Source organism: Vidua macroura, chromosome 22, assembly GCF_024509145.1.
Source record: "Vidua macroura isolate BioBank_ID:100142 chromosome 22, ASM2450914v1, whole genome shotgun sequence".
Lineage (NCBI taxonomy): Eukaryota > Metazoa > Chordata > Aves > Passeriformes > Viduidae > Vidua > Vidua macroura.
The window spans coordinates 2,950,789-2,974,499 of record NC_071592.1 but is presented as its reverse complement, the minus strand read 5'-3'; the positions used below and the strand labels follow the sequence as shown (position 1 = coordinate 2,974,499).

Genomic DNA, 23,711 nt, shown 5'->3' with positions numbered 1-23,711 from the left:
AGTTTGATTAGGTCTCACTGACTCTTTGGGGAAGATTTTGTCTTCCAGCCTCTCTTGTTTTGGCAGGGATGTTCCCATCATGCAGCGCTGAACAACCAAACACCTCTTAATAATTCTAGCAGAAAACTTCCTCCCATGCCTTACCTCAAGGAAAAACAAGCATTCAAAGGTGCCACAAGGGCTTCCGTGGCTGCTTGACCTTGGCACAGCAGCCACAGGCAGTGCCTTGTCTCGTTCCCATCTCAAGGACCTGGCACAGCCCATGCAAGATGCCCTGGCAATGGATTTGCACAGGAGCTCTTTCCCATCCAGAGGAGCATCTCTCTCCTCCTGCCTCTCCCAGGGTCATTTGGTGCAGACCATGTGGGTGAAATTTCTTTTAACCCCAAGGCCAGTCCCTCTGAGGAGAGAGAGTGTGCTCGAGCTTTATTCCTCACCTGGAAGCGGGGATGAGTCCCAGTCATGGGGAAACACAGTCCAGAGGAGGAACAGATCTTCCAGCTCTCCTGGAAGTGACTTCTCCTCTCCTTGCACAGGTGAGGTGGCTGTGCCCAAGCTCATGGACAGACAACAAAACCATCAGCAGGACAAAAAAAAAAAAAAAATTCCAGCAGTTTTCACTCACACTTTTGGGGTGACAACAGGGAACATTTTTTGCTTCAGGGGACACAGAAGTGCAAAGCTCAGGACACTGGGGGTTTTAGTGTAAAAACTTACATAAGTTTATTGAACTGATCCAAACCAATGACCTATTTTGGCCTGAATTCCACCACTAAAGTCTGCGAGCAAACCAAAGGCAAATTGTGGGAGCGGGAGGTGTATCCCCTGGGAGAGAAACCAGAATAAAAAACCAGATGGACTTACAGTTCTTCTTCAAAATTACATATGGATGCAACATTAACAGGGAGCAAGAATAGATCTTCATGTTTAAGTTATAGCTGAAGTTTCCAGGAACTGCAGAAAAGCAATCACAGAGGCAAAGGCCCGAGAGGGCTGGAGCCCCTCTAACGTTGCTCTGGGGAAGGCGTCTCTGTGCTGCCTAAAAAGTGCCACATCCAAACGAGGGAGGCACAGCTGCCAGGAATACATATTTTAGCCTCTGGGCTGCTTTAAGCACCTCGTTTGCATTCTCAAATCTTGCACACAAACAGAACCTACAGAATCTCACTGACAAGCGAGGAGGCAGAGCCGCCGCGGCGCCTCCGTCGGATTCCAGACCCGAGGAGGAGAGGGCACAGGGAGAGCCTGTCCCCAGCAGCACGTCCTCCAAGCCACCACGGGTCACACCTGCCACCAGCATGCCTGCAGCTCCCAAAATCGAGGTTACAAATCCCAGCCCGGGAGCAGAGGACAGCCAGCACCCTGTGCATATTCATAACAGCAATCTGCCTGGAACATCTGGCCAAAAACACGGATATTGAACAGGAACATCTCCAAAAACACAAAGCACAGCATCGAACTGGGCACACGGAGCCGTGTGGCACTTTGGTATACAGCTGTCACCCAAGTCCTCGTGGAGCAGGTGCTCTGCCCAGGCTGCCCGTGGCAGACTTTGATGCATGAACTAGCAGGAACAACACAACAAAAGTGCCCTCAGACAGAAGGACACACAAGCCAGGGAAGTTTGCACATCTATTTTGTTTTCTCAGCGGATGTGACAGACCCAGGGACCTTTAGCTGAAGAGGGCACGTGCTGGCAATGCCTGGACACGGCCCCATCTGACATGGCAGAGGTTTAAATCAAACCTCCTGCCACATCTGCACCCTCGATCAGCACCCAAACCTCCTCTCCCACTCAGAACCTTCTCCTCTCTCCCCAAGACATGGTCCCCTGTTGGGTGGCACACACACAAGACCCTTCCCCACAAGGTATCATGATTTGGGGTATTTTGCCACATCCCTGTGTGCTGTTTGGTCCCACTTCCCACAGCTGATCATCTGCACACACAAACTCTCTCTGGCTTTTGGGTGTGAGTCCTTCTCCTTGGGAAGCCAACCAAGACTTTTGGTTTCTACCCCACGACTGCTCCACTATCTGCACACAAGGTGAATGCCTCAAGAAAAACCTTCCCCTGGAGGAGTGGCAGGGTGGTGATTTCATACCCTGAACGGACTAGGGGAGCAGGTTTGGGTGTCAGCACCAAATCCCCAGCACCTGTTAACCTTCTGTGTTCTCTTTTTCCATCTTCCAGTTCCCACCAGGTCTGTCACAAATGAAAGCAGGATTTACTGCCAGTTCTGAGCTGGTGACAGCACCGATCCCTCCATGGACAGCCCAATTTTTAGTGGGCAAACAAACTTAAAAGCACGTACTTGGCTGTTCTTTATCATCCCATTCCACTCTTTAATGGCCTTTGTTTATTCCCTTCTCTGAAACCCAGACACTTAATTGTGCTGAGGAAGTTGGTCAAGAGTTACAGCATCTCAGGAATAGCAGGTGCAATGCCATAAATACACCCACAGAGGCAATTACTGCTCTGGAGAATTGGGTCAGAGAAACTTTTGCATCCCCATAGGTCGCTTGCCTCGGACTCTGCAGCCACTCAGGGAAAACCTACTTACACTGGAGGTCAAGGGCTGAAATAGGCTTCTAATATTAAACAACCATATCTTCATAAAACTTTGCTTTATAACAAAATATCTTATTAACCACAACTTTTCCTATTGGTAGGTATGTATATATCATACAGAAGTGTTGGCTTAAAGGTTCTGCTATCAGACAGCAAATTATTTTCACTGCCCAAATGAAAATACATCTTCAGTAAAGCTCTAGCTTATAAAAGCATCATTTTATGTTATACTGCCACTATCTCCCTGCTGTTTAGTTTACAGATACCACAGATCTACGGAAAACCTATGCTACCTATGGAAAATCTCACTCCCTTCCCTATTGCTCATCTCAACGGGGCCAAGAAATTGCTATTTTTGGCAGGGGGATGAGGCATAAATTAGTAACTTGTTTTAAATCCTCCCGTTTTAACCCTTGCTTTGGATAAGGAACTAATCCCCTCTGAACAATCCCCAAATCCTAAACCTGAAGACTATGAGATAATAATACTTTGTCCCCCTCCCCAATGATCCCACCCCACAATCCAGGTAAAATGTGAAGAGAAATACACAACTCCAAGAATACCAAAGGAGCTCGGTGATGTGGGAAAAAGCATCCTGGGAAAGAAAGTGCACGTGGGGATAAAGGGAGCATTTCAAAATGAAGGTCAGGAGTTCATGTGTAACTAGAGCCCTCGCTGCACAGCTCCAAAAACTGCTGAGCAGCTGCTTGTAACCAGGAAATTGGGAAAGTCTTGAACTTGGAGCGGGGAAGACACAGGAAAGCGAAACAAGAGAGAGAAACAGGAAGGAGGATTTCACTGACCAGGCAGGGGAATCTGCTCTGCAGTAGAAAACAGGGCCTACGTGAAGCAGCAGCACGCGATGCCTACGAGGGGCGCGTGGGGGAAGCCAAGAGAGAGAGAGAGAGAGTGAAACCTCTGAACACCCAACGAGAGTCCAGCTGCTTTGTTCCTCCCCTTCCAGAGGCTGATCCGAGCCAACACATCCTCCGAGTTCGGACCCTACGCAGGGACCCCCGGCCAGGGGCCCCGGGGAAAGTGCTAGGTTTGAACTGGTGCAACAGCAACGAACACAAACTTCAACTTGACTCTTCCTCTCTCCCAGGAGAGGAATTTTAGCCATTCCACTTGCAGCGCCCACTGGTACAAGGTGAAGTGCACGGAGGATCTCTTCAGCATCAGGATGGACAACAGGACAAGCTGCTCTTCAACCCCTTGTTGACCTGTTGTTCCAAAAGCCCTTCCAATGCAGCGCTCATCCACCACCTCCCAAAATTCACTTTCCAACACACGCTTTATCCCCACAGGCTGCAGGCACCATGAGAGATGGGTACAGCAGCCAAAACCTCTTTTTTTCCCCCCAAAATCAGGTGGATGTAGAGCGTGCAGTTTGAAAAGAAAGTTTCTTTCTGGGTAGTTCTTTTTCTTTCCCCCATGTTGTGCACTCACAGAAAGCAAACCAGTGGAGTGAAGTGGATGCACTAAAGTACCTGAGCTCTGAATCAAGCAGAATACTGATGGAGATCTTTCCTGTGAACTCGAGCACAACAAAAGGTTGAGACAGCACCAAGCTGCAAGAAAATACTACAGCAAGCTCGAGCCACAGTTGGATAGCTAGGGCAAAGGGAGATCTGGTGGAGCAAAACACCAAAAAATTTAGGAAAAGAAAACAACAGGTCAAATTCTGCACCGAGCTGTCTCCTCCCTTATGGACCCTGGCATTGTTTAGCTTGAACAACTGACCATTCATGCCAAATCACGAGTATACCGGAGCATCAAAGGAAACATCAAGGTATTGCCCACACTGAAACACACGTCCTGAAGTCAATTGTCACCTCAAGGTCACCTGCAGTGGATGGTGGGCATGGTTCTCAGATCAGGGCACTTCCTCCGGGCTAAGAAATTACCTGCTACAGAAACACAACCAAACCTCAACCAACCAACCGAAATAAAAACCTTGCAAAAAACTCCTCAATGCATGTGTGTGGGTGTGTGGGGGCGTGTGGGTGTGGGCAAAAAGGCTATTTCATTCTGGGCTCCACGTAAATTTTATCCCCATCCCGGATGCCGTAGGAATGCAGCGCCCGCGAGCTGTATTTCATCTCCTCGGGACCAAAAGGAGCTTCCTGGTCCAAGTAGAAGAGCAGCATGTTGCTTGTGGACAGCTGCACCACAGTTTTTAAGTGCTTCTTCAGCTCTGCCACAGTCTGGTCGAGGCGGATGGACATCTCCTCCACCTTGTCCTGGAAGTGAACCTCCACCTTGGCGCTGCTCTGAGGCCGCAGATCCACCACAGCCAAGGGCTCCAGCTTCCCGTACTTGGTGACCAGCTCGTGATACCTGGAAAATTCAACAAGTCCAGAGTTATGGTACAGCCAGTGCACATCTCCCAGGTCTGAGTGTTCCCCACGTGAGACAACATTGACCCTGATTCCAGCTGAAAGCCCCAGAAAGCCCAAGCACTCCAGTCACTTTGTCCCACAGTCCTCAGGCTGCACCGTGGCACTGACGTGAGCTCAGTGTCCCACTAGGGAGAAGTGTCTTGCTGAGCAAGGTGAAGTTACCACCAGCCTGAGATGTTCAAGCTGACTGGTCTCAAAACAGCTTCCTGACAACACAGTTGGGGCTCCTACAGTTTCAGAAATCCCAGCCGTGGCTGCAGTGGGATTTGGAAGAAAGAGAGGACGCTGTGCTCACAACTCTACGCCTCCTGCTGCAGTGAAAACACTTCACTGAAGAGTGCCAGAACCAAGGCAGTGCCCACAGAAAGGACACAGCCTTCAGTTTAGATTCCCATTATCTGTGGCCTCATGACTTAACTGATCATCAGACATTCCTGCTCTTTTCCAAAAGGCCAGCTAGGTCCCAAATGTTACACTCCACTGAGTACAGGATCATCAAGATCACCAAAACAAGGTGAGCTGCTGCACAGTTTGAGAGCTGATAACAAACAGGGCACTTCTTGCCAGCTGATCCCTCACACCTGCTCTAAAACAAGATGGGGATTTTACTAGCAGAGGCACACACTCCACTTGTCACCTTGTCCTTGCAGCCAAGTTCTCTGAGTGCTCTTCCCAAGGTCCCTGCAATGGAAAGTCTGTGTCACCCCCGCCCCCCTGGTATCGCTCCCGTCGGGCCAGGCTGGATCTCCCTGCCTGGCTGGGAAAGAGCAGGAAAGGCAGCACAAAACACAATGGGGCTGGGATGACAAAGGCTGAGAGCTGCTGAGGACAGGTAACGTTTCAGAGCCCCGGCACAGAAAGGGCTTTGTGCTCCCGATGCCAGGCGGGGCTGAATGCGATGGGCGCGGTGTCACAGCCCCCGGAGCAGCGATGGGATCTGGCAGGCTGCGTGACCCCAGGGAGTCCTGCCGGAGGCAGGAATGTTCCTGGAGAACAGCAGCCCCTCTGTGTGCTGGGCACTGAGGTAAGGGCCACAAGGCACTAGGATTTCCCCAGTCCCACGGCCACCACCAGAGCGTCCACAGGCGGGACGGTGCCCTGCTCTTTGCCGGGGTGGTGGGAGCAGCCCCATTTATCTGGGAAAGCCATTAGTGCTGAGAGAAAACAACACTCCCCACGTTGAACCCACCTGCAGGCAGAGCAAATGCCAGCCAACGTGTCAGCACTGGGGAGGGCTTCCCTTTCTCTGGAAGGATTTGCCAGCAGCAACATCCGATGGGAAAGAGGGAGAGAGGAACCCACCTCCTGCCGCTCCAACCTCTCAGCCCCCTTTGGGACATCCCTTTAACTCTCAGCATCTCTGCTGCTGCACACCAGCAACAACTTCTGGGCCAGCCACAATTACTGTCATGATTCATGCACTAAGTGAACCAGGCTGATGGTGGGGAGAGGATGAAGAGGGGGACAAATTTCAGACAAGCTGAGAGAGAGAACCACCATGAGAGAGCCGTGATTATCCAAATATGTGCTGTAAATATGCGGTGGGTCAAGCAATGCTGTCTGAAGTTTTCTTGTGTTGAGGAAGGGCAGAATGAGCTTTGCACCTTCCTCCTTTGTATGTGAGCTGCAAAGGAAGTGGGGAGTGTGAGTGACTGGCTGCCCTCAAATCAATCAGGACCAAGGCAGACTGGTACAGGGATGTTTTGGACCCCAATAATAGGCACCCTGGAGACTTTTCTAATCACCCCTTCCAGCCTGGCAGACACCGAGGCTGCTGAAGACCTGAGCCTGGCTGAAAGTGTCTGTGATACTCTGCAGATAAACAGTGGAGCAGACAAGCAGAGGGCTCATTAAAACCCCCCAGACACGAGGACGTCACTCCACAAGACAGCCAATATTGGATTGTGCACCCGGCGCTCCCTGTAACCACGACATCCACAGAGATAAATTGTTCCTTCCATTTCCCTGCCTGCCTGATCCCTTCCAGCTGCAGACAGCAATGCAGCAAGCAGGGGGGCTCTGGTGACAGAGCTTATCACAGGCTGCACCTTGCCAGTCTGGAGGGGGGCTGCTCCCACTGGGAAGTTTTCCCTGCTCAAGTTGTTCTCCCTCTGCTCGAGGCAGCACTGCAATGCAGATGTCAGACCCCAGGCACAACGTGTGTGTCCTGATTAGTTTCTAATTGCAAACCACTTTTGGAGCCACCACACCAGATTTAGGAGTGAGGAAGGGGAAGCTTTAGCAACAAACAGACACAAAAATCCCTCTGCAAGGAACGCCAGCTCTCCCTTCGGACAAGGGCTGCTGATTGTGGGTCCAGGAACTGAAACCCAGCACTGGGGACACTCTCAGCCATCTGCAGCCTCACTAGAAAAGAGTCTGCAGTGGCACCCAACCCCTCCAGGACAGAACAACCCTCTCTGGTAGCTGCAGAAGTCTCTTGGAAATGCTGCACAGATGAAGGGATTCGGACAAAGAGGCCATTGACCATGAAAAAGGCAGTTCCAGTGTTTAAAGGCTAAGAAATCTGAGGGGGAGGTAATTTTCTAGCAGGAAGCTGGCATGTTGGTCTAAATTAGCCTGGTTTTCTAGGATGGGTGAGATGTCAGGAAACTTTTGCATGAGATCCCACCTGCAAACCAATCCCAGTGGTGTGTGGTGATGTGTAACACACAGCCTGCTCCCAAAACCCATGTCCTAAGCATCCTGAGTGCCTAAAGCTGTACCCCACTGTGTCCTTCCCAGCAATGTATGGATCGCTGACATTCTGTCACCACCAAACACAAGAAATGTGAAATGTTATGGAAATTAATCCCTTTTGGGAGCAGCACCGTGAGCTCACAGTCCCAGTCTCCCCTTCCCCTTCCCCTCTCCTGCATTCTCTGTCTCTGCTGTTATCCCTTCCAATATTTCCTTCATTTTTTACGCTTCAAGGCCCTCTAAAATTACAAGTCAGGACTTGTCCTCAGAAAAAGGACCAGCTGTCTTGTCTCCCTGACTGCATGAGTGCCCTCTGCCTCTGAACTGACCCCAGCATGATTTTAACAAATATTGTAATCACCGACCCTATTAATATTCCCACAAAATGCCATGCCCTCATTCCCCATTCCAGCCTTCCCACCCCCTTACTGGATTGGCAACTCACATATCCAGTGCTTTAGAAAAACAAGAGGCATTTTAGCTGAGAGTTAAGCAGAGGAAAACACTGAGCAGATGCCATTTGCACCTCTGTCATCCATGCCAGGCCATACCTGTGACCTTCAGTGTGTCCCCACCTCTGTCTGTGCCCTCAGAGTGACACACACACTCCTGTCCTACCCCTTTTCTGTAAAAAAAGGATAATAAAGCTTTGCTGTCCAAAAGCACGCGAGGGTTTAGGGCAGAGGGCAGGTAAAGGCTAATGCTCCATGATCCCTCCTCAGCCCATTAAAAGCAGTAAGTGGATGCTGGCACAAAAAAGATACAGACTGAACAGCATCTGTCCAAGTTCATTAGTTTACCAAGATGAACGGATCGTTTGATGTACTTTTTTGGCAAAGAAAACCCATCAGACTTGTGATTTGCAGGCCTGAAAGTGAGGGGACAGCTTCCCATTGCCAGCCACATTCCACACACCAGATGGTCCAGAGGATTATGTGCCCCGGCCTGGCAGTGGAGAGCACGATGTGTCCTGGCTTTGGGCACTCCCAAACGCAGGTGGATTATGAAGGGAGCTGTGGGAGAGGCCAGGAAACAATGAAGGTCATGAACTGAACAGTCCTGTTGGTCAATGGCACTTGACACAGGCACTTTTAAGACCAAATCTGACTCAGGAGTGACCCCACAAGTCATCAGACAACAAGAACACAACAATTTCAGCCCAAAGAGACTGAAGGAGCCAAGGCTGGAGGAAGGTGAGGGGTGCCTTTTCATGGAACAGCTGGCACATATTTCCCATCACCTGGCCAGTCAGCACCCTTCTGTCCCTGCTCTCCACTGCAGGACAGAGAATTCCTACCTGAAGGGGACCTCCTCCTCGGGGAACTCCATGTAATAGCGGATGAAGAAGCGCTCCGAGTCCTCCCGCTCGCCGTCGGCCACGATGCTGCCGTTGAGCTTGGTGATGGATGGCAACCTGCAGGCACACACCAAGAGCCACAGTCAGCCAGGAGGGGAGCCCAGACAGGCTCACCAACAAGGCAGTCACATCAAAGCGCCTCAGCTTGAACACTATGAGAATTCCTGCCAGGAAGCTCAGGCCTCAGTCCCTTTGAGAGAGCAGGAAAGTTCCAGGTGATTTGTCAAGAACACCCAAAATCAGGCATTTTCATTTCACCACAGATATACACCACACGTGCACAGATTTGTAGGAGCCTCACAAAAGCCCCTGAGAAGCAGAACAGTCAGATTTAACATTTTCACTTCTCTGACTTTTCCACAAAAGCAGCTCCAATCTTTCTGCACTCACACAGAACTTCATCTCCTACCAACCTCTTCCTCTGATGAGCTGCTCCCACCCAACAAATCAAGCTCCAATCTTTCTGCATTCACACAGAACTTCATCTCTTGCCAGCCTCTTCCTCTGATTACCTGCTCCCACCCCTTCCTTGGCCTGTCATGTTTCTGCTGAGCAGAACAAACCAACAGACCTGGCTATTAGCAGCTTCCTGCGTTCCTCGGTGGTGTAAGACTGCAGCAGAGGAATTCCCAGCAATTTCACTTCCTCGAGCTTCGGGAAAGAATTTAACTTGTCAATGTCTTCCCAGCAATGCAGACCTGCTCAGGAGGAAAGATGTGTGTTAACAAACACAGAAAACACATCATGGATCCAAGATAATCAGACACAGCCAAAGAACATATGTGACAGGAGAGTGTCACTGCTGCTCCTTTGAGAAGTTGGCTTTTTGCTCACAATGTGCTGCTAAAAAAATCAACATTTGCTTACAAGACAGAGGAGCTGAAATTCTCTTGTGCTGTTTCCAAGTGTATAAGGATGCTCTCCATGGCTTTTTTATGGACCACTCAGCCTTTGGCCTCACTGCTGGGGACTGACCAGCATCAGTGATGTTGTGTCTATAAAGGGATGCTGCCTTCAGAGTGTTAAAGCCACCAGCACTTCTTTCATTCCAGGCATCACTAAACGGCCATCAAATGGCTTTACCTCACACACACAACCACCTTGGGTCCCATTTCTGCTCACAACCCAATGGTGAAACAGTCCCAGAAGCTATCCAGCCATTTAATGAAAAAGGTTTAAACTCGTTTTCAGCCCCCTCAAGACCTGACATTTGGGATAACAAAGCAAACAGGGAGGGCAAAATAAAACAAAGCTGAGGATTGAGCACAGCAGAGCCGTGATTGTGTGATGAGATCAACACAACTCATCTTGGAGTCCTCGCCTGCCAGAACTTCAGGTGCAGCAGCTTTCTCTAAAACCCCCAAAAAGTTTTAACAAGCTCCTTGGGATTCCTATTTGACTTTCAGCTCCCAAAACATCAAAATGCAACACAGAGCCCAGAGTTCTTAAGCACCTGGCATCAAAACTGCAAAACTACTTACCAGAGGAGCACTTGTTCCTCGGTGACACAGTGCTTTCAAATGCAGCTTAACAGGCTTTTCCTCCTCTAGTTAAGCTTTTATTACAGGGATTCCTTGATGCTTACATTGCAGGGCATGTTAATAAAGTCCCTTCTACCTGCCTGACACTTCAGCAGCACTTGCACAGCATATAAAGCTGTAAAGAACAAAAGCTGCTGGTGCATGAAGCACTCCTGCAGATGAGTTTCTGGTGTATGTGTCATACACAAACACATCACAGCCCCCACGAGCTGCCCTGCAGCTCCTTCTCTCCCAGCACAGGATGCTCTTCCCAATATTCCAACTGCTCATTCTCTTTCTGGAGCATTGGCTGAAAATTCTCTGGGGCTGGAGTGTAAAAGCAGCTGCCAGCATCGCTGTAATGACTGAGCACAGATTCTGCTGGGGATGCTTGATCCATGCTGCATACCTGCACATGGCCTCATTTTACCCGAGATAAAACAGGGAATAAAGGGAAAATGGGATTCTTTCATCCCCTCCACTGCCAGACGTTTATTTATCCTTCCCCAGCCAGGAGTACCTGAGGCAGGGATGGGAAACAGAGGGTAACTACCAACATAAAAAACCTTTCCAGCTCATTTTGATTAACTGGTCCACACTGCTCTGACTCATCTTTTGATATGACTGACTACCCAAAGCAGCAGGAAAATCCTACAGATGGGTAAGTTCACTGCTTGTCATCTATACAGAGGAGAGACTCTGACTGAGCAACAAAACCCATCCCAGCTTCCAGGCTCTCACCTGACTTGTGCAAGTTGATGGATCTTAGGTTGGGGAAGAGCCTTGCCAGGGAATCTTCTGACTCTTCAATGGTGGTGAGGTTGTTGTTAGCCAGGATAAGTGTGTCCAGTGATGGAAACATAATTCCCAACTTTCGAATCTCAGTCCAGTCTTGAAGATTATTGTCAGTTATGTGGAGTAGCTTGAGAGACTGACAGCATACTGGAGAACAAGACACTGTTTCGTAGTCGTTAAGGCACAGGAAGAGTTCCTCCAAGCTGCACAGGGCAGAAAGGATCATGTCATCAATTTTATGTGATTTTAACAAAACTTTCTGTAACAGCTCGGAGAGCCTCGGTGCAGAGAATGACTTTGAGCACTCCACACAGAGTGTTCCAATTACATCTCTGCTCCCATCCATATTTTCAAAGATTAAAAAAAACCTTTTAAGTGTTCCCCGAGTCTCTCCCAGCATTGTGTAACAGATTGGTTGGGGTTGTCTTCTGCTTCTGTGCCCAACAAGCCACCAACCCAACAGTCACTGGGACCTGTGCTCTCAGCTTAATTTAAAATGGGGCTTTGATACAACACTGATGATGATTTTTTTCCCCCACATCACTGCCAAAGATTCCCATTAAAGAACAGATCCCAGTAAAGAAAGAACAGATCCCATTAAAGAAAGAACTGGTCCCACTAAGTTTTCAGACAACTCTCACAATCCCAGAGGAGTGTAGGTTGGGCCATGCAGGACATTCTGTTGTCATCATCTCTGCTTACAAAGCCACACAAAGAGGGATCTGTCATCCAAAGGAAGCCACTGAGGACACCCATGGGAGCAGAATGCCAAGGTGGCCCGTGACCAAACCACAGAAATCAACACCTTAGCACAGAAAAGCAGGATGAAATATTCCTTGACAAGTGGCCAGACCCTCAGAGGTACCTCCCATTTAACAGGTATGTCCTGCACCATTCACTGCACAGTGACTCAGAGGGAAGTGTGACCCTCCTACATTTTTTGGGGTCATTATCCATCTCTGGAATTTAGGTTTGGAGGAGGAGAAGACCTGGGCTTTGCAGCACCACCCAAGTTTGGTTTTTAGGACAATGTAAAGCACTCACCTGGAGTTCCCAAACTCCCAAAGGAAAACATCCCTTTTTCTCTACTGATGTTTGCATCCTCACATCCCCCTCACCCCTCAGCACATGACTCCATAACCCAGCCTTGACCTGAGTGCAGTAAAGCCCCAGACTGCCAGGCTTACTCTGGTAATTCCTGCAGGATGGTGTGCACTGTTTCCCAGGAAGCTTTGCTGTTGTTGAGCACAAGTTTGCGGACGCCAGCGAAAGACCCAGCGCAACTTCTCTCTAAAACGGACAAACTGAGAGGGTTGGAACTCAGGTTTAGAAACTCCAAGTGGGGGACGTTGGACACAATTTTACTGACCTAAGTGGGGAGGGAAGAAAAAAAAAAAAATAGAGAGAAAGAAATGTGTATCAGGCAGTAATCGGACCTCTGGCAATAATATCCCACCTCCTAAAAGGGGCCCTGTGGAATCATCACAAAGCAATGATATGGGGAAAAACATAGGGATATCTGCCTGTAATTCATACTCCAGCCATTCCTGATCTAGATGGAGTGGTTAATTGCTCATTCTCCTCAGGAGTTCATTTAATTACACTCTAGGAGCAGCTTGATAAGAGAAAGGCAGTCCCTTGGGAGAGGTCATAAATCCACCTCAACCCCAAGGCTGAGCAGCTGCACGTTCCAGGGAGCCCTCCCTCACAGGGGGCCATGGCCACTTCTCCTGCCTCCATGGCCACCACTGAGCACTTGTCCAGCTTCCCACTGCTCCCACAGAGCTCAGCCAATCCCCAATTCCCCCTTGACTGGGGAACTGAGTGGGAAGCAGCTTCCAACACCAGCGGACATCAATGCAGAAAACAAAATTGAATGAGAGAAGAGCTGGCTGGAGAGCTCCACTGCACAAAGCTTTGGGATGGGCAGGGATGGGCAGACCACGGCACACAGAGGTCAAGAAATGGCCCAGCTGCTGGCAAAGGGAGATTGTCCCATGAACTCAAGTGTGTAACGAGTCTGCCTTGCTCCACGCCTCCTCTCAGGTGATGTCAGGGTTTAGGAGCTGCACCTCAGGAATTAAGTAGGCAAATTGGATGACATCAGTCCACCAAAACCACAGGATTAGGAAAAAAATGGCTTACGATGGATGATTGGAAGAAGGGTATTTTTTTCAGTATTATACTATAATAAGGAAAGGAGGCATTAAAGTTCTTCTTAGTGGGTATAAAAAGCTGTTGTATAAGGAGCAGTGATGATGCTCCTCCTGCCTGCTGAGAACAGGGCAGGCAGAAATTGGCTGAAATTGCAGCACAGAAGACTTAAATTACACAGTTTGGCCTATGAGGTTATTAGCTAAGCATGGGAACAGGCTACCTAGGGATCTGGAATCCCCAGCACGGGCGGGTTTTAGGGGTGGGGAGATATTTATCTGGTGTGGATGGGCTGTGAAAACTTAATCCTGTTTCAGAGGAAGGGGCCAGCACACACAGAAGCCTTTCAGTTCCAGGGCAGCCTGCAGAGACTGAACACAGAGCAGGGTGTGAGATGTGCAGCTTGTGAGTGACCAGTGTATGACCAGATATGAGCTCAGCCCCACTGAGCTGGGGCACTGCAAACACTGCATTCCCTCCCTGCTTCAAGACATGACAATCTGATGGCACAAAAGCCCATGATAGCCTGGTTTTTTCCACAAATTTCCAACAATAAACACCAACATAAAAGGACAGCATAATCCAGTGAGGAACTTAATGACACTTGAATGGATTGAGATTGTTTCACTCCTGTTACATTGCATTTACTGAGCATTATTTCACCCAAGCACTTCAAAGGATTTTACAACAGCATTCAGCATTAATTAATGAGGCTTCAGAAATACTCTTTGTGGTAAATATTATTAAATCTGTTCTGCAGATAAGGCAACAAATGTGGAGAGGGAATAAATACCTTGCCCACCATCACAGTGGCAAAGCTGGGAATCAACTGCCACTCTGTTAAAAACGAAATTGCTCATTAACTTCTTGGTGTTACAAATGCCAGTTCCAGCGCTTTGCATGATGAAAAAAAAAAAAAATACAGATTTTTCCACCCACGGGCCAAGACTGTAAGTCACAAGGTACAGGAGTGAAGTGCCACACTGGATTAATTTCATCACATATATTGCTCAGTTGCTGTCAAAGTAAATAAACATCACCTTCAGAGATGAGAAAGAAGCCACAAAAATGGAACTCTCATCGATGCAACGCATTTGCAGTCAGTAATAGCTGTGAAAGGTACCCAGTGAGGTGCCCATCACCATTTTACCTCGTGCCAGTCTTCCAGTTTGTTGTCGGAGAGGTCGAGCTCAAAGACGTGGGCGCAGAAGGCGGCGATCTCGTTCTCGTCCCCGGCACAGGTGATGCCACAGCTGTTGAGCACCAGCACACTGGGCAGGTTCAGGCGGTCTGGCACAGGGAAAAACAGAAGCTGCCTCTGCTCAGCACTGCCTTGGAGTTACAGAACCCAGCCCCAAACACGGATGTTACAGCCAGCAAGAGAAATGCACCAGCAACGTCAGAATTTACACCGATTTCAGGTTAAACACGGATTTTGTAACTGACACCGTCCTGAAGCCTTGGCTGTAAACATGAAGCACCACTCCTATCAGTGCTCTTCAGTTCTTCCATGTATTTCTGTGTCCTTTGTCATTTATGGCCTGTCTCCTATCAGTGCTTGCCACAACTTCTGCTCTTCCCCAGGCAGCTGCTGCTGCAGATAGGACACAGGACTAGGGGAGTGCCAGCTGCACAGTCAGACTCCCTTATCCTCCTGCCCTGAGCCCACTTGGGCCTAGTAACAGCCAGGAGGTATTTAAACATTTCTTAGGAAGTATTTAAACATTTCTTAGGAGGTATTTAAACATTTCCTTTCTGAGCTTTCCCTTCCCAAGGTTCAGTGTAGAGCATTCAGTATTCATTCAAAAGCTCAGGTCACTGCTCTGCCTTCCCATTTCTGTTGTGGTTTTGCTCCAGCCCCTCCTCAGACAGGTAAATGTACTCAAAGCTACAACCAAGGACTTGGACCTCAATCACAGCCTGCTGTGCTAAGGCTAAACCACGAAAAAAGCTGGGGGTTTGTAACAGGAAACAATTTCCTCAACAAGAAATCCACATTGAGGCAAGGCAAGGCAAGCCATCAGTCTTACACTCCTTCATGTACAACATGGCTTTCTCTGGAGCAGGAAAATCCATTAAAATCTAAACACAAGCTCTTTCCTAAATAGGTGGCCCCTTTTCTCCTGAACACTTGACAGCTGCACAACCAGAAAGGGATTCTGGCAGCAAACAATTACCTGGAGTCATCTGGGTTTCCAAGATTTCTGGCTCAGAAGTGTTTGGTTTCTTTAAAGGATAGTGTGGCACTTTGGGAATTACTAATGCAGTATTTGTAAGTCATGTCTCAATCAGTTTGAAGATGTGGTCTCTTTTCAGCTCAGGTGAGCAGGAGAGGTAAATTTACCTGCAGAGAGGGCACTGACTGAACATTCCATCAGGCCATTTTTCTGTTCTTGTTCATTTTGTACCCTCAGCTGAACTCAGGCCCTTTTTTCTCCTCTGTCAAACCCAGTTATTGGAAACTTCATCCAGCTGATTTCCATGGCTATTTTCCCCTTTGGGGCTGGTTATGACACGAATTGACCTGATGGAAGTTTGGATTACTCCTACAGATCATGATGGGCAGGATGTGTGACACAAATAAAGGGCAGCTCTGATGGGATCAACGTGAATCTCAGACTCACCCGTACAAACCAAGAATGAAATGCCAACATCAGAGCGTGAGGGAAGACTAAAAGGTGTCACATGGGTCTAATTCAGAGGAGATGGTGACACAGATTCTGCAGTCTGGGAGGCTCAAGGACATCCATGAGCAGCACAGAGCTTCAGACACACATCTGGCTAAATTCCCTCGAGGCAGCAAGGTCAGGAGCACAGGAGAGGGGAATTCTCCACTAGGTCACAAAGCATTTGGGAGAAGACAAAGTACACTGCAAGTTCAACTGAGGCACTTGTCACAAAAGCAGAGATTCAACAACTCATTCCTCTGCCTGAAAGATGTCCCCTCCTGTGTACACTGAGCTCCTGTCCCTGCAGGCATCAAAGCAAGCTGGTGGCATGGGAACCAGCCTCAAATTCAGATATTTTATGTATTTCTAAGCCACCTCTGCCAAAACACCTGCTGCTGCAGCCAATAATAAAATAGGATCAGTGGCCTGAAGGAACACTCCAAGGACTGCTGAACCCTCAAAACACAGAGTGCACAGGGCCTTAGGTCCATCTTCCACTCACAGGGCTGGAACCTGGTGATCTTGAAGGTCCCTTCCAACCCAAATGATTCGATTCGATTCTATTCTATTCTATTCTATTCTATTCTATTCTATTCTATTCTCTAATGCTGATTCTGTCATGCTGTAGAGAAATTTGTTTTTTTACAGCAACCAGTTCATTCACTTTCTACCTTTGTCGGATTCCAGCCTCTCAACTCTCCAGTAAAACACCACATTGTGATGGATCTTTTTCAGGGCAATTCAAGGTGATTCCTCTTTCAGCTGACTCCTCCCAGCACCCCCCCAGATGCTCAGAAAGATCAGAATTTACCTTTCATAGGTGAGCCCTGTGGAGTTGCTGGGACGTGCACCCCCATGCCAGGCCCACGGCGGTAGGGGAAGTTCTCAGGGCTGTATTTCTCACACAGAACTTGCATGAAACTCCTTCCACTGGGCTGGTCCATGCTCCCTTCTTGGACTTCTGGTTAAAGAAGAGAAAAATAGGGCATATGAGCAGTCAGCAAGTTAAATTCACTTCTAATAGTGGTGCTTGAGAACACAGGGAAAGCAAGCAGATGGGTCACAGGTTTTATTTCTGAGCTCCAGACCATCTGACAGGTCCTATTCCAAACTCAAGATTAAAGTAAAACATTACTTGCAAAGAGCCCAAAGCCAGAGGGTTTGGTGCTGTACAGACACAGCATCACAGGCCAAGTTCAAGACCTCCTTACCCCACGTGCTCTTCCAGGACAATTCTGGGCTGCAAAAGGTGACTTTTGGATTTGTCACTTCTGGACTTGTCACTTCTGGACTTGTCACTTCTGCCCCTCCCACGAGGCCTGTGAGAAACCCACAGCTATTCTCAAACACATTTCCAGGGCAGCCAGGAGGGGAAGGAGCAAACAGCTGTTTGTGAGCAGGAGATTGCTCCAACAGCTGTCTGCCAACTTCCCCTTTCTGCTGTGTCACCAAACTCCGTTTGGCCAGGCCGAAAGGCAATTTCTGCCAATTCCATTCTGCAGCTGCCTAATGTATCTGGGAGATAATAACTGTGCCCTTCGTATCTGGGCATGGCACAGAACAGCACAGGAAGGAGGCCTTGCCTCATCACAGGCAGCTGAGCTGCCTGGAGAGATACTGACAGTCAGCTGGGAGTGTTTTTGGCACCAGGACCCCTCCATGTCCTGCCCAGGTGGGACTCAGCCTCTCTCTCTGCCTTGTTTTCTTCTGCATGCTCTGAACTTGGCATTTGATGGGTTTGTAGCACAGGAGCAGAGCTTGGTTCATGAATGAAGAGATTGTTATTTCCAGAGCTCTCCTGGTCCTGCTGCCCATCACGGGCACAGCATCACAATCCTGAACGTGCAGGAACCAGTGCAGGTTTCCCACACTGCACAATTAGTCGTAGAGCAGCTTTTCCACTAATTACTGCAAAATTACATTTTTAAACCTCAGACTAGGGCCACACATCCATTGCAAACCATGTTGCTAATCTTGAATTAAAGTTTCTGCCTGTTTCTTTCCCTTAGACTTGTTACAGACAAGGATATAAAGCTAGATATAAAATTCTAAACAGAGGTGATTTCACTTAGGCTCCCCTTGCTGAGAATTGCCTGCTTAACAAGTTCCACTTCACTTCTTCATGACCAGACTACCTAAAACCCACCAACCAAAAGGATTTGAGTACAATAAGCAGCAACTGACTGAAGCACATTAGCATTTTTATATTATATATAAAGATTAAACGTCACAAATAGGGACTTACAGGATTAGTCTTTAAAAAAACCCAAAAAACACCATTTTCATCTCTCAACAGCTTGGTTGATTCATAGCTCAAACTTGACTCATGTCACTACTCTATCTAGAATCAAAAAATAAATCCTCAAACTGGAGTTTGATAGGAACAAGGCATTCAGTTTTAGGCTAAACCACGTGAACAGTGTGCACTGAGAGCCAAGGCTTTAGGCTGAAAGGCCTCGTTCCAGAGTGGTCTGGGAGCTCAGCACCATCCACAGACAGACAGGGCTTTCCAAACACACATTCAGACCTCCTGGTCTGGAAATTCTGGAACTCCCATGTGCATAAAGCCCTCTGCCCTTCACGTGGCTTTTCCATCTGCTCCATCCCTCTTTATCTGCTGAACAAACATCAGCTGGAAATTCCACAGGAGAAACTCACCTTAGAGGCAAAAAATGGTGTTTTCAGCTCCAGTGTGAGAGCAGTCCAGAACTGAGAAGAAAAACTACTGACATTTACATCCAACAGCTTTGAATCCCCAACATTTTCTTCCTCAAGCTCTACTTTTGAACACAGTGAGATGACAGAAGAGCCATGGAGTGGGCAGTCACCTTTCCCACCTCCCCTCCCATGGGATTCCACGTGCCCTGTAATCACCTGGGCTTCTCTGAATCCCTACAATTGCCTGGCAGCAAGGAGCAGCAGGATGTGCACAGGGAATGACAGGTTTCAAGGGAATGCTGCCAGCACAAGGGCAGGACAGGGTGACCTGCAAGGTGCACGTTTCTGAGTGTGGCCCTGCTGACAGCTCGAGGAACAATTCAGGGCTCAAAATAACTCCGGGTTTTCTAAATGACAGCACAGAGTGCAAACGAGGCACTTGGGCTTTGAGAGGTGGCAACAAATAGCCTTTGTTGTTGGGTTTCAGTGCTCTGCTGCAGGGCTGAGGCCCCAGTGAGGAAGGAACAGAGAACCCCAGAATGCTCTGGGTTGGAAAGGAGCTCAAAAATAATTTAATTCAAACCCCTCATTCCAACACCTTCCACTATCCCAAGGTGCTAAGCCCCATCCGGCCTGGCCTTGGACACTCCCAGGGACCCAGGGGCAGCCACAGCTTCTCTGGGCCCGCTGTGCCCACCCTCCCAGGGAGGAATTTCACCTCAATATCCAGTCTGAAGCCACTCTCTGACACTTTGAAGCCATTCCCCCTTGCCCTGTCACTCCAGGCCCTTGGAACCAGTCCCTCTCCATCTGTCTCCCTGCAAGTACTGCAAGGTCACAATGAGGTCACCCCAAAGCTTCTCCTCTCCAGGTGAACAATCCCAACTCTGCCAGCCTTTCCTCCCAGCAGGGCTGTTCCATCTCTCTGATCTCCCCAGCAGCTCCACATCTTCCTGCGCTGGGATTCCCAAGCTGGAAGCAGCACTGGGAAGTGTCTGGAAAGAGGGGCATGACCCTGACTTGAGACTGATTCCAGGGCAGGCCAGCGTCTGCCGTGCCCTGCTTCTCCTCGGGCTGGGTTCACAGCAGCTTTCTGAACAAAGCACGGGGCATTTTCTTCAAGGCCATGGTGGAGAAAACCTTGCCTGATGCCAGGGTTGTGGCAGAGTCACATCACTGCTGCACATCCTGTGGCAAACTGAGCCCTGTGAAGGGCTCAGGGCTCCCCAGGTGTCACAGTGCACATCACACAGACCATTCCCCCACAGCTCTGCTGTGTGCCCCCTGCCAGCCCCACTCTCCCCCCTCCTCTCCTCTTGGGTTGCTTTCAGCAGCAAGCCCAAGCTGAAATAGAGCTGCTGCAGCTGATGGGTGAAAAGAGGACACTGACACCAGCACAGAAAATATTTCCAGCTGATGGGTGAAAAGAGGACACTGAAAACAGCATGGAAAATATTTCCAGCTGATGGGTGAAAAGAGAGCACGGAAAATATTTCCATCCCCTGTGCTGTGAGCCTTCCAGGAGAAGAGACCCTTCAGGAGAACGACATCACTAATGGCATGCTAATGAAATTCCAGTGCCACTCCAACGCCTTCGGGGCACATCCTGAACAGTCACACACCAAACACATCCCGACGTGTTTGTACACACGGAAAACAAAGCCTAAGGAAGGGATGAGCAGCACAAACATCCGTCTGCAAGGAGCTGCAACATCGTTCTCCCGAGACATGATTCAGGGAAATTATTTTTGAGATGGTCTCGAGAGGCAGAGCAGTGAATCACAGAATGGTCTGGGTTGGAAGGGGACCTTGAAGATGGTCTAGTTGCACCCCTCCTTGCCATGGGCAGGGAGATCCCAGCAGGATTTCTGCAGCAGGGCAGGGAGCCTGACCCGCTGGGCCACCAGGACAAGCCACCCAAGCAGGTGAAACTTTGTCACGGGCCCACCAAACCCAGCACGCTGCTGGCTGCCTCAGCCCAGCACTGCGCTGAGGAGCCCAGAGAGCAGGGGACGCACCCTGGGGACACCCGGCCTGTCCCCTGGCCCGGCCCGGCGCTGTCCCACCGCAGCCGCGATGATTCCCTGCTGGGAACCCCTGTCCGTGCGGCCCTGCTGCGGGGCCCGGGGCTGCCCCCTGCCAGCTCCCGAGCCCCCGAGGCCGCTCCCCGCCCCTCGCACGCCCTGTCCCTGTCGCTGTCGCTGTCGCCGTCCCCTCGCACGGCCTCGGGCTGGCCCCGGCTGGCAGCGGCCTCCGCGCTGCCCGCTGGCGGGGCCGGGGCCGGGCGGTGCCGGGGCTGTCCGGGCGGTGCCGGGCGGTGCCGGCGGCCCCGCTGTCCGCTGTCCCCGCTGTCCCCGCTGTCCCCGCTGTCCCCGCTGTCCCCTGTCCCCGCTGTCCCCTGTCCCCCGCCCCGCTCACCCAGGCCCGCCGGCCGCGTCCCGCATCGACCCGGAAGCAGCTCCAAACATCACGTGACGCCGCCGCGCGGTCACGTGGCGGGGGCGCGCCCCCCGTTGCCCTGGAGACGGCGACGCCGATGACGTCACCCCTGTCGCCAAGGCGGGGGTTCCTCGGCGTGCGGCGCTCGGAGCGGTGGCACCGCGGCACGGGGCGCGGCCCGAGCCTCCGCTCGGCCCGGGAGCCGCCTCGGGAGCGCTGCGGCCGGCTCCGGGCTCCTCAGCACGGGAGGGACAGCGACATCCCGCAGCGGGATGGGTGGCCGAGGTGAGGGGACTGGAGCATCTCCCCGCCAGGGAATTGGGGCTCAGAAGGGACCTCAGCCCTGCCTGGCAGCGCCCGCAGGGAGGGCTCCGAGCAGGGCCCGCGCTCTGCTCCGGGGTCCCAGCAGTGGCACAAGGGGGATGGGCAGGGACTGAGCCCAGAAAGTTCCACCTGGACGGGAGGAAGAGCTTCATCATTCAGCGTCCAAGCCCTGAGCAGGCTGCCCAGAGAGCGTGTGGAGTCGCCGAAGCACCATTCCCAAACCACCTGGGCACAGCCCTGTGCCTTGGGACGGGCCTGCTGGAGCAGTGGGGCCAGGTGACCCACGGAGGTGTCTTTGCCCTGGCCCTCTCTGTGATCCTGTGGTGCCACGCCGAGAGCATGCCAAGATCCCTGCAGTGCCAGGGTCCAGCTCTGGGCACAGGAGTTGCCTCGGGGTGGCATTCCCTTGCCCGCCAGGGTCCTGCTGGAGCTGGATCTAGTTCAGAGGAGATGGTGACACAGATTCTGCAGTCTGGGAGGCTCAAGGACAAAATTACCTAAAACCTGCCAAGCCACAGCCATTGCACGTTCAGGATGTAAAATGTCAGCAGCACTGCCTGCCTTGGCTCCTGCAGCAGCTACAGCCCTTTGCTGGCAGTGCCCACCTGCCCCTCACCAGTTCACCCACTTCTCTCCTCTTTACTCAGTGCTGGCACCTCCTTTTCTGCAGTGCCTGGTCAAGGACAGAATTAGACAACCCCAGCTTGATTTGGGTCGGTAGGAACCTTAAAGCTCATCCCATTCCACCCCTCTGGATGGGCAGGGATGCCTTCCTCCAGCCCAGGTTGCTCCAAGCCTGACCTGGATGACAAATCATGCTGAGAGTGAGGACAAATCCACCCAGCCTGGTCCCCCACCTCCATCCTCGCACGGTAGGAACCAGAAGCTGCCTGAAACACAGCCTGTCCTGCCTGGCAAAGGCAGGGGAGCGGGAGGAGAGCTGCATTAGTCACGGCTGGCTGGCTGCAGAGCATCTCCCCGGGCTGCAACATCACCGGGACAGCTCTATCCTGTTACCCGCACAGCCCGGGCTGTGCACACTCCTCCGAGGGCACAATGGCACCATTGTGGGTGCACAGGGCAACAGGAGGGGCTCAGCCCCAGCCCAGGGGCTGGCTTAACCCCTGCCCTGCCAGGAATTCCCTGCCTCTCTTTGGACAGACACCGGAGGTTTGCACCCACACAGAGGAGGCGGTCCTGAGGTCCCCCGAGCTGAACCTGAGCGCTCCTCAGCAGAAAATCTCCCTCCCAAGGAGCAAAGTGAGACCACTGCCAGAGCTGGAGCCACCAGCACATCACATTAACCCCAGCTCCAAACTTAAAAGCTGCAATAGGCTTAGTCATAGAATCGAATGAGCTAATCAGAGGTGCCCAAACCTCTTTTACCACAAGTAAAACACAGCTGCACCGTCTGCCGTGCCCTGCTTCTCCTCGGGCTGGGTTCACAGCAGCTTTCTGAACAAAGCACGGGGCATTTTCTTCAAGGCCATGGTGGAGGAAACCTTGCCTGATGCCAGGGTTGTGGCAGAGTCACATCACTGCTGCACATCCTGTGGCAAACTGAGCCCTGTGAAGGGCTCGTGGCTTCCCAGGTGTCACAGTGCACATCACACAGACCATTCCCCCACAGCTCTGCTCTGTGCCCCCTGCCAGCCCCACTCTCCTCCCAGCACAGCAGCAAGCCCAAGCTGAAATACATTTCGTGGGCCTGTTTGCCCTTTAACAGACAGAAATCCACTTGGGTGTTCTTCCTTTTTACCCTGTTGACACAACACTGGGTTTATTCTGTTCCTGGGCAGGCCAGCACAGCCGAACATTTCCTTGCTAACACTCCCTAAAAAGCCTTCCCTCCCGTGCTCTGAACGGCTCATTTGGTCCTTTCAATACATTCCGGGGAGAGCTTTGTCTGCACTTGCTTTTCCTTCCCCCTCTGCTTCTCGGATCTGTTTCAGCGAGATAAAGAATTCCATTGCATTCAGAGGCCACACTCTTTCCCCAACAATCCTCGTGGTTTCTTTTTGCACAGCTCACCTGTGCTATTTAGTTGCTAGAAGGCAGATGGAGCATACCTTAGCTGGTAACTGGCACCACAGTTTGATTCGAAACACATTTCAGGGGCTGCT

At 50.7% G+C, this 23,711-nt stretch overlaps 1 protein-coding gene and 1 long non-coding RNA gene across 6 annotated transcripts; one reads left to right on the top strand and one right to left on the bottom strand.

The window, feature by feature from the left end:
• Window positions 1-627: 627 nt before the first annotated feature.
• Window positions 628-21,278, bottom strand: TBCEL (tubulin folding cofactor E like). Of its 5 annotated transcripts, XM_053997219.1 has the most exons (10): window positions 19,544-20,794; window positions 18,826-18,876; window positions 17,379-17,486; window positions 16,979-17,128; window positions 14,649-14,788; window positions 12,532-12,713; window positions 11,291-11,547; window positions 9,601-9,727; window positions 8,970-9,086; window positions 628-4,910 (listed from the first exon to the last, which is right to left on the bottom strand). In XM_053997219.1, exons 4-10 carry the CDS (start codon window positions 17,109-17,111, stop codon window positions 4,592-4,594), a joined length of 1,275 nt encoding a protein of 424 aa, XP_053853194.1. In that variant the 5' UTR covers window positions 17,112-17,128; window positions 17,379-17,486; window positions 18,826-18,876; window positions 19,544-20,794; the 3' UTR covers window positions 628-4,591. The 5 variants fall into 5 exon arrangements, with proteins under 5 accessions (XP_053853194.1, XP_053853198.1, XP_053853196.1 ...); XM_053997223.1 differs by lacking the exons at window positions 18,826-18,876; window positions 19,544-20,794 and adding an exon at window positions 21,244-21,278; XM_053997221.1 differs by lacking the exon at window positions 17,379-17,486 and having other exon boundaries at window positions 19,544-20,795.
• A 3-nt stretch (window positions 21,279-21,281) lies between these two features.
• LOC128818139 (uncharacterized) lies at window positions 21,282-23,000 on the top strand. Its single transcript, XR_008440392.1, has 2 exons — window positions 21,282-22,460; window positions 22,750-23,000. It is a non-coding gene; the product is annotated as an uncharacterized LOC128818139 (long non-coding RNA).
• Window positions 23,001-23,711: the final 711 nt, after the last annotated feature.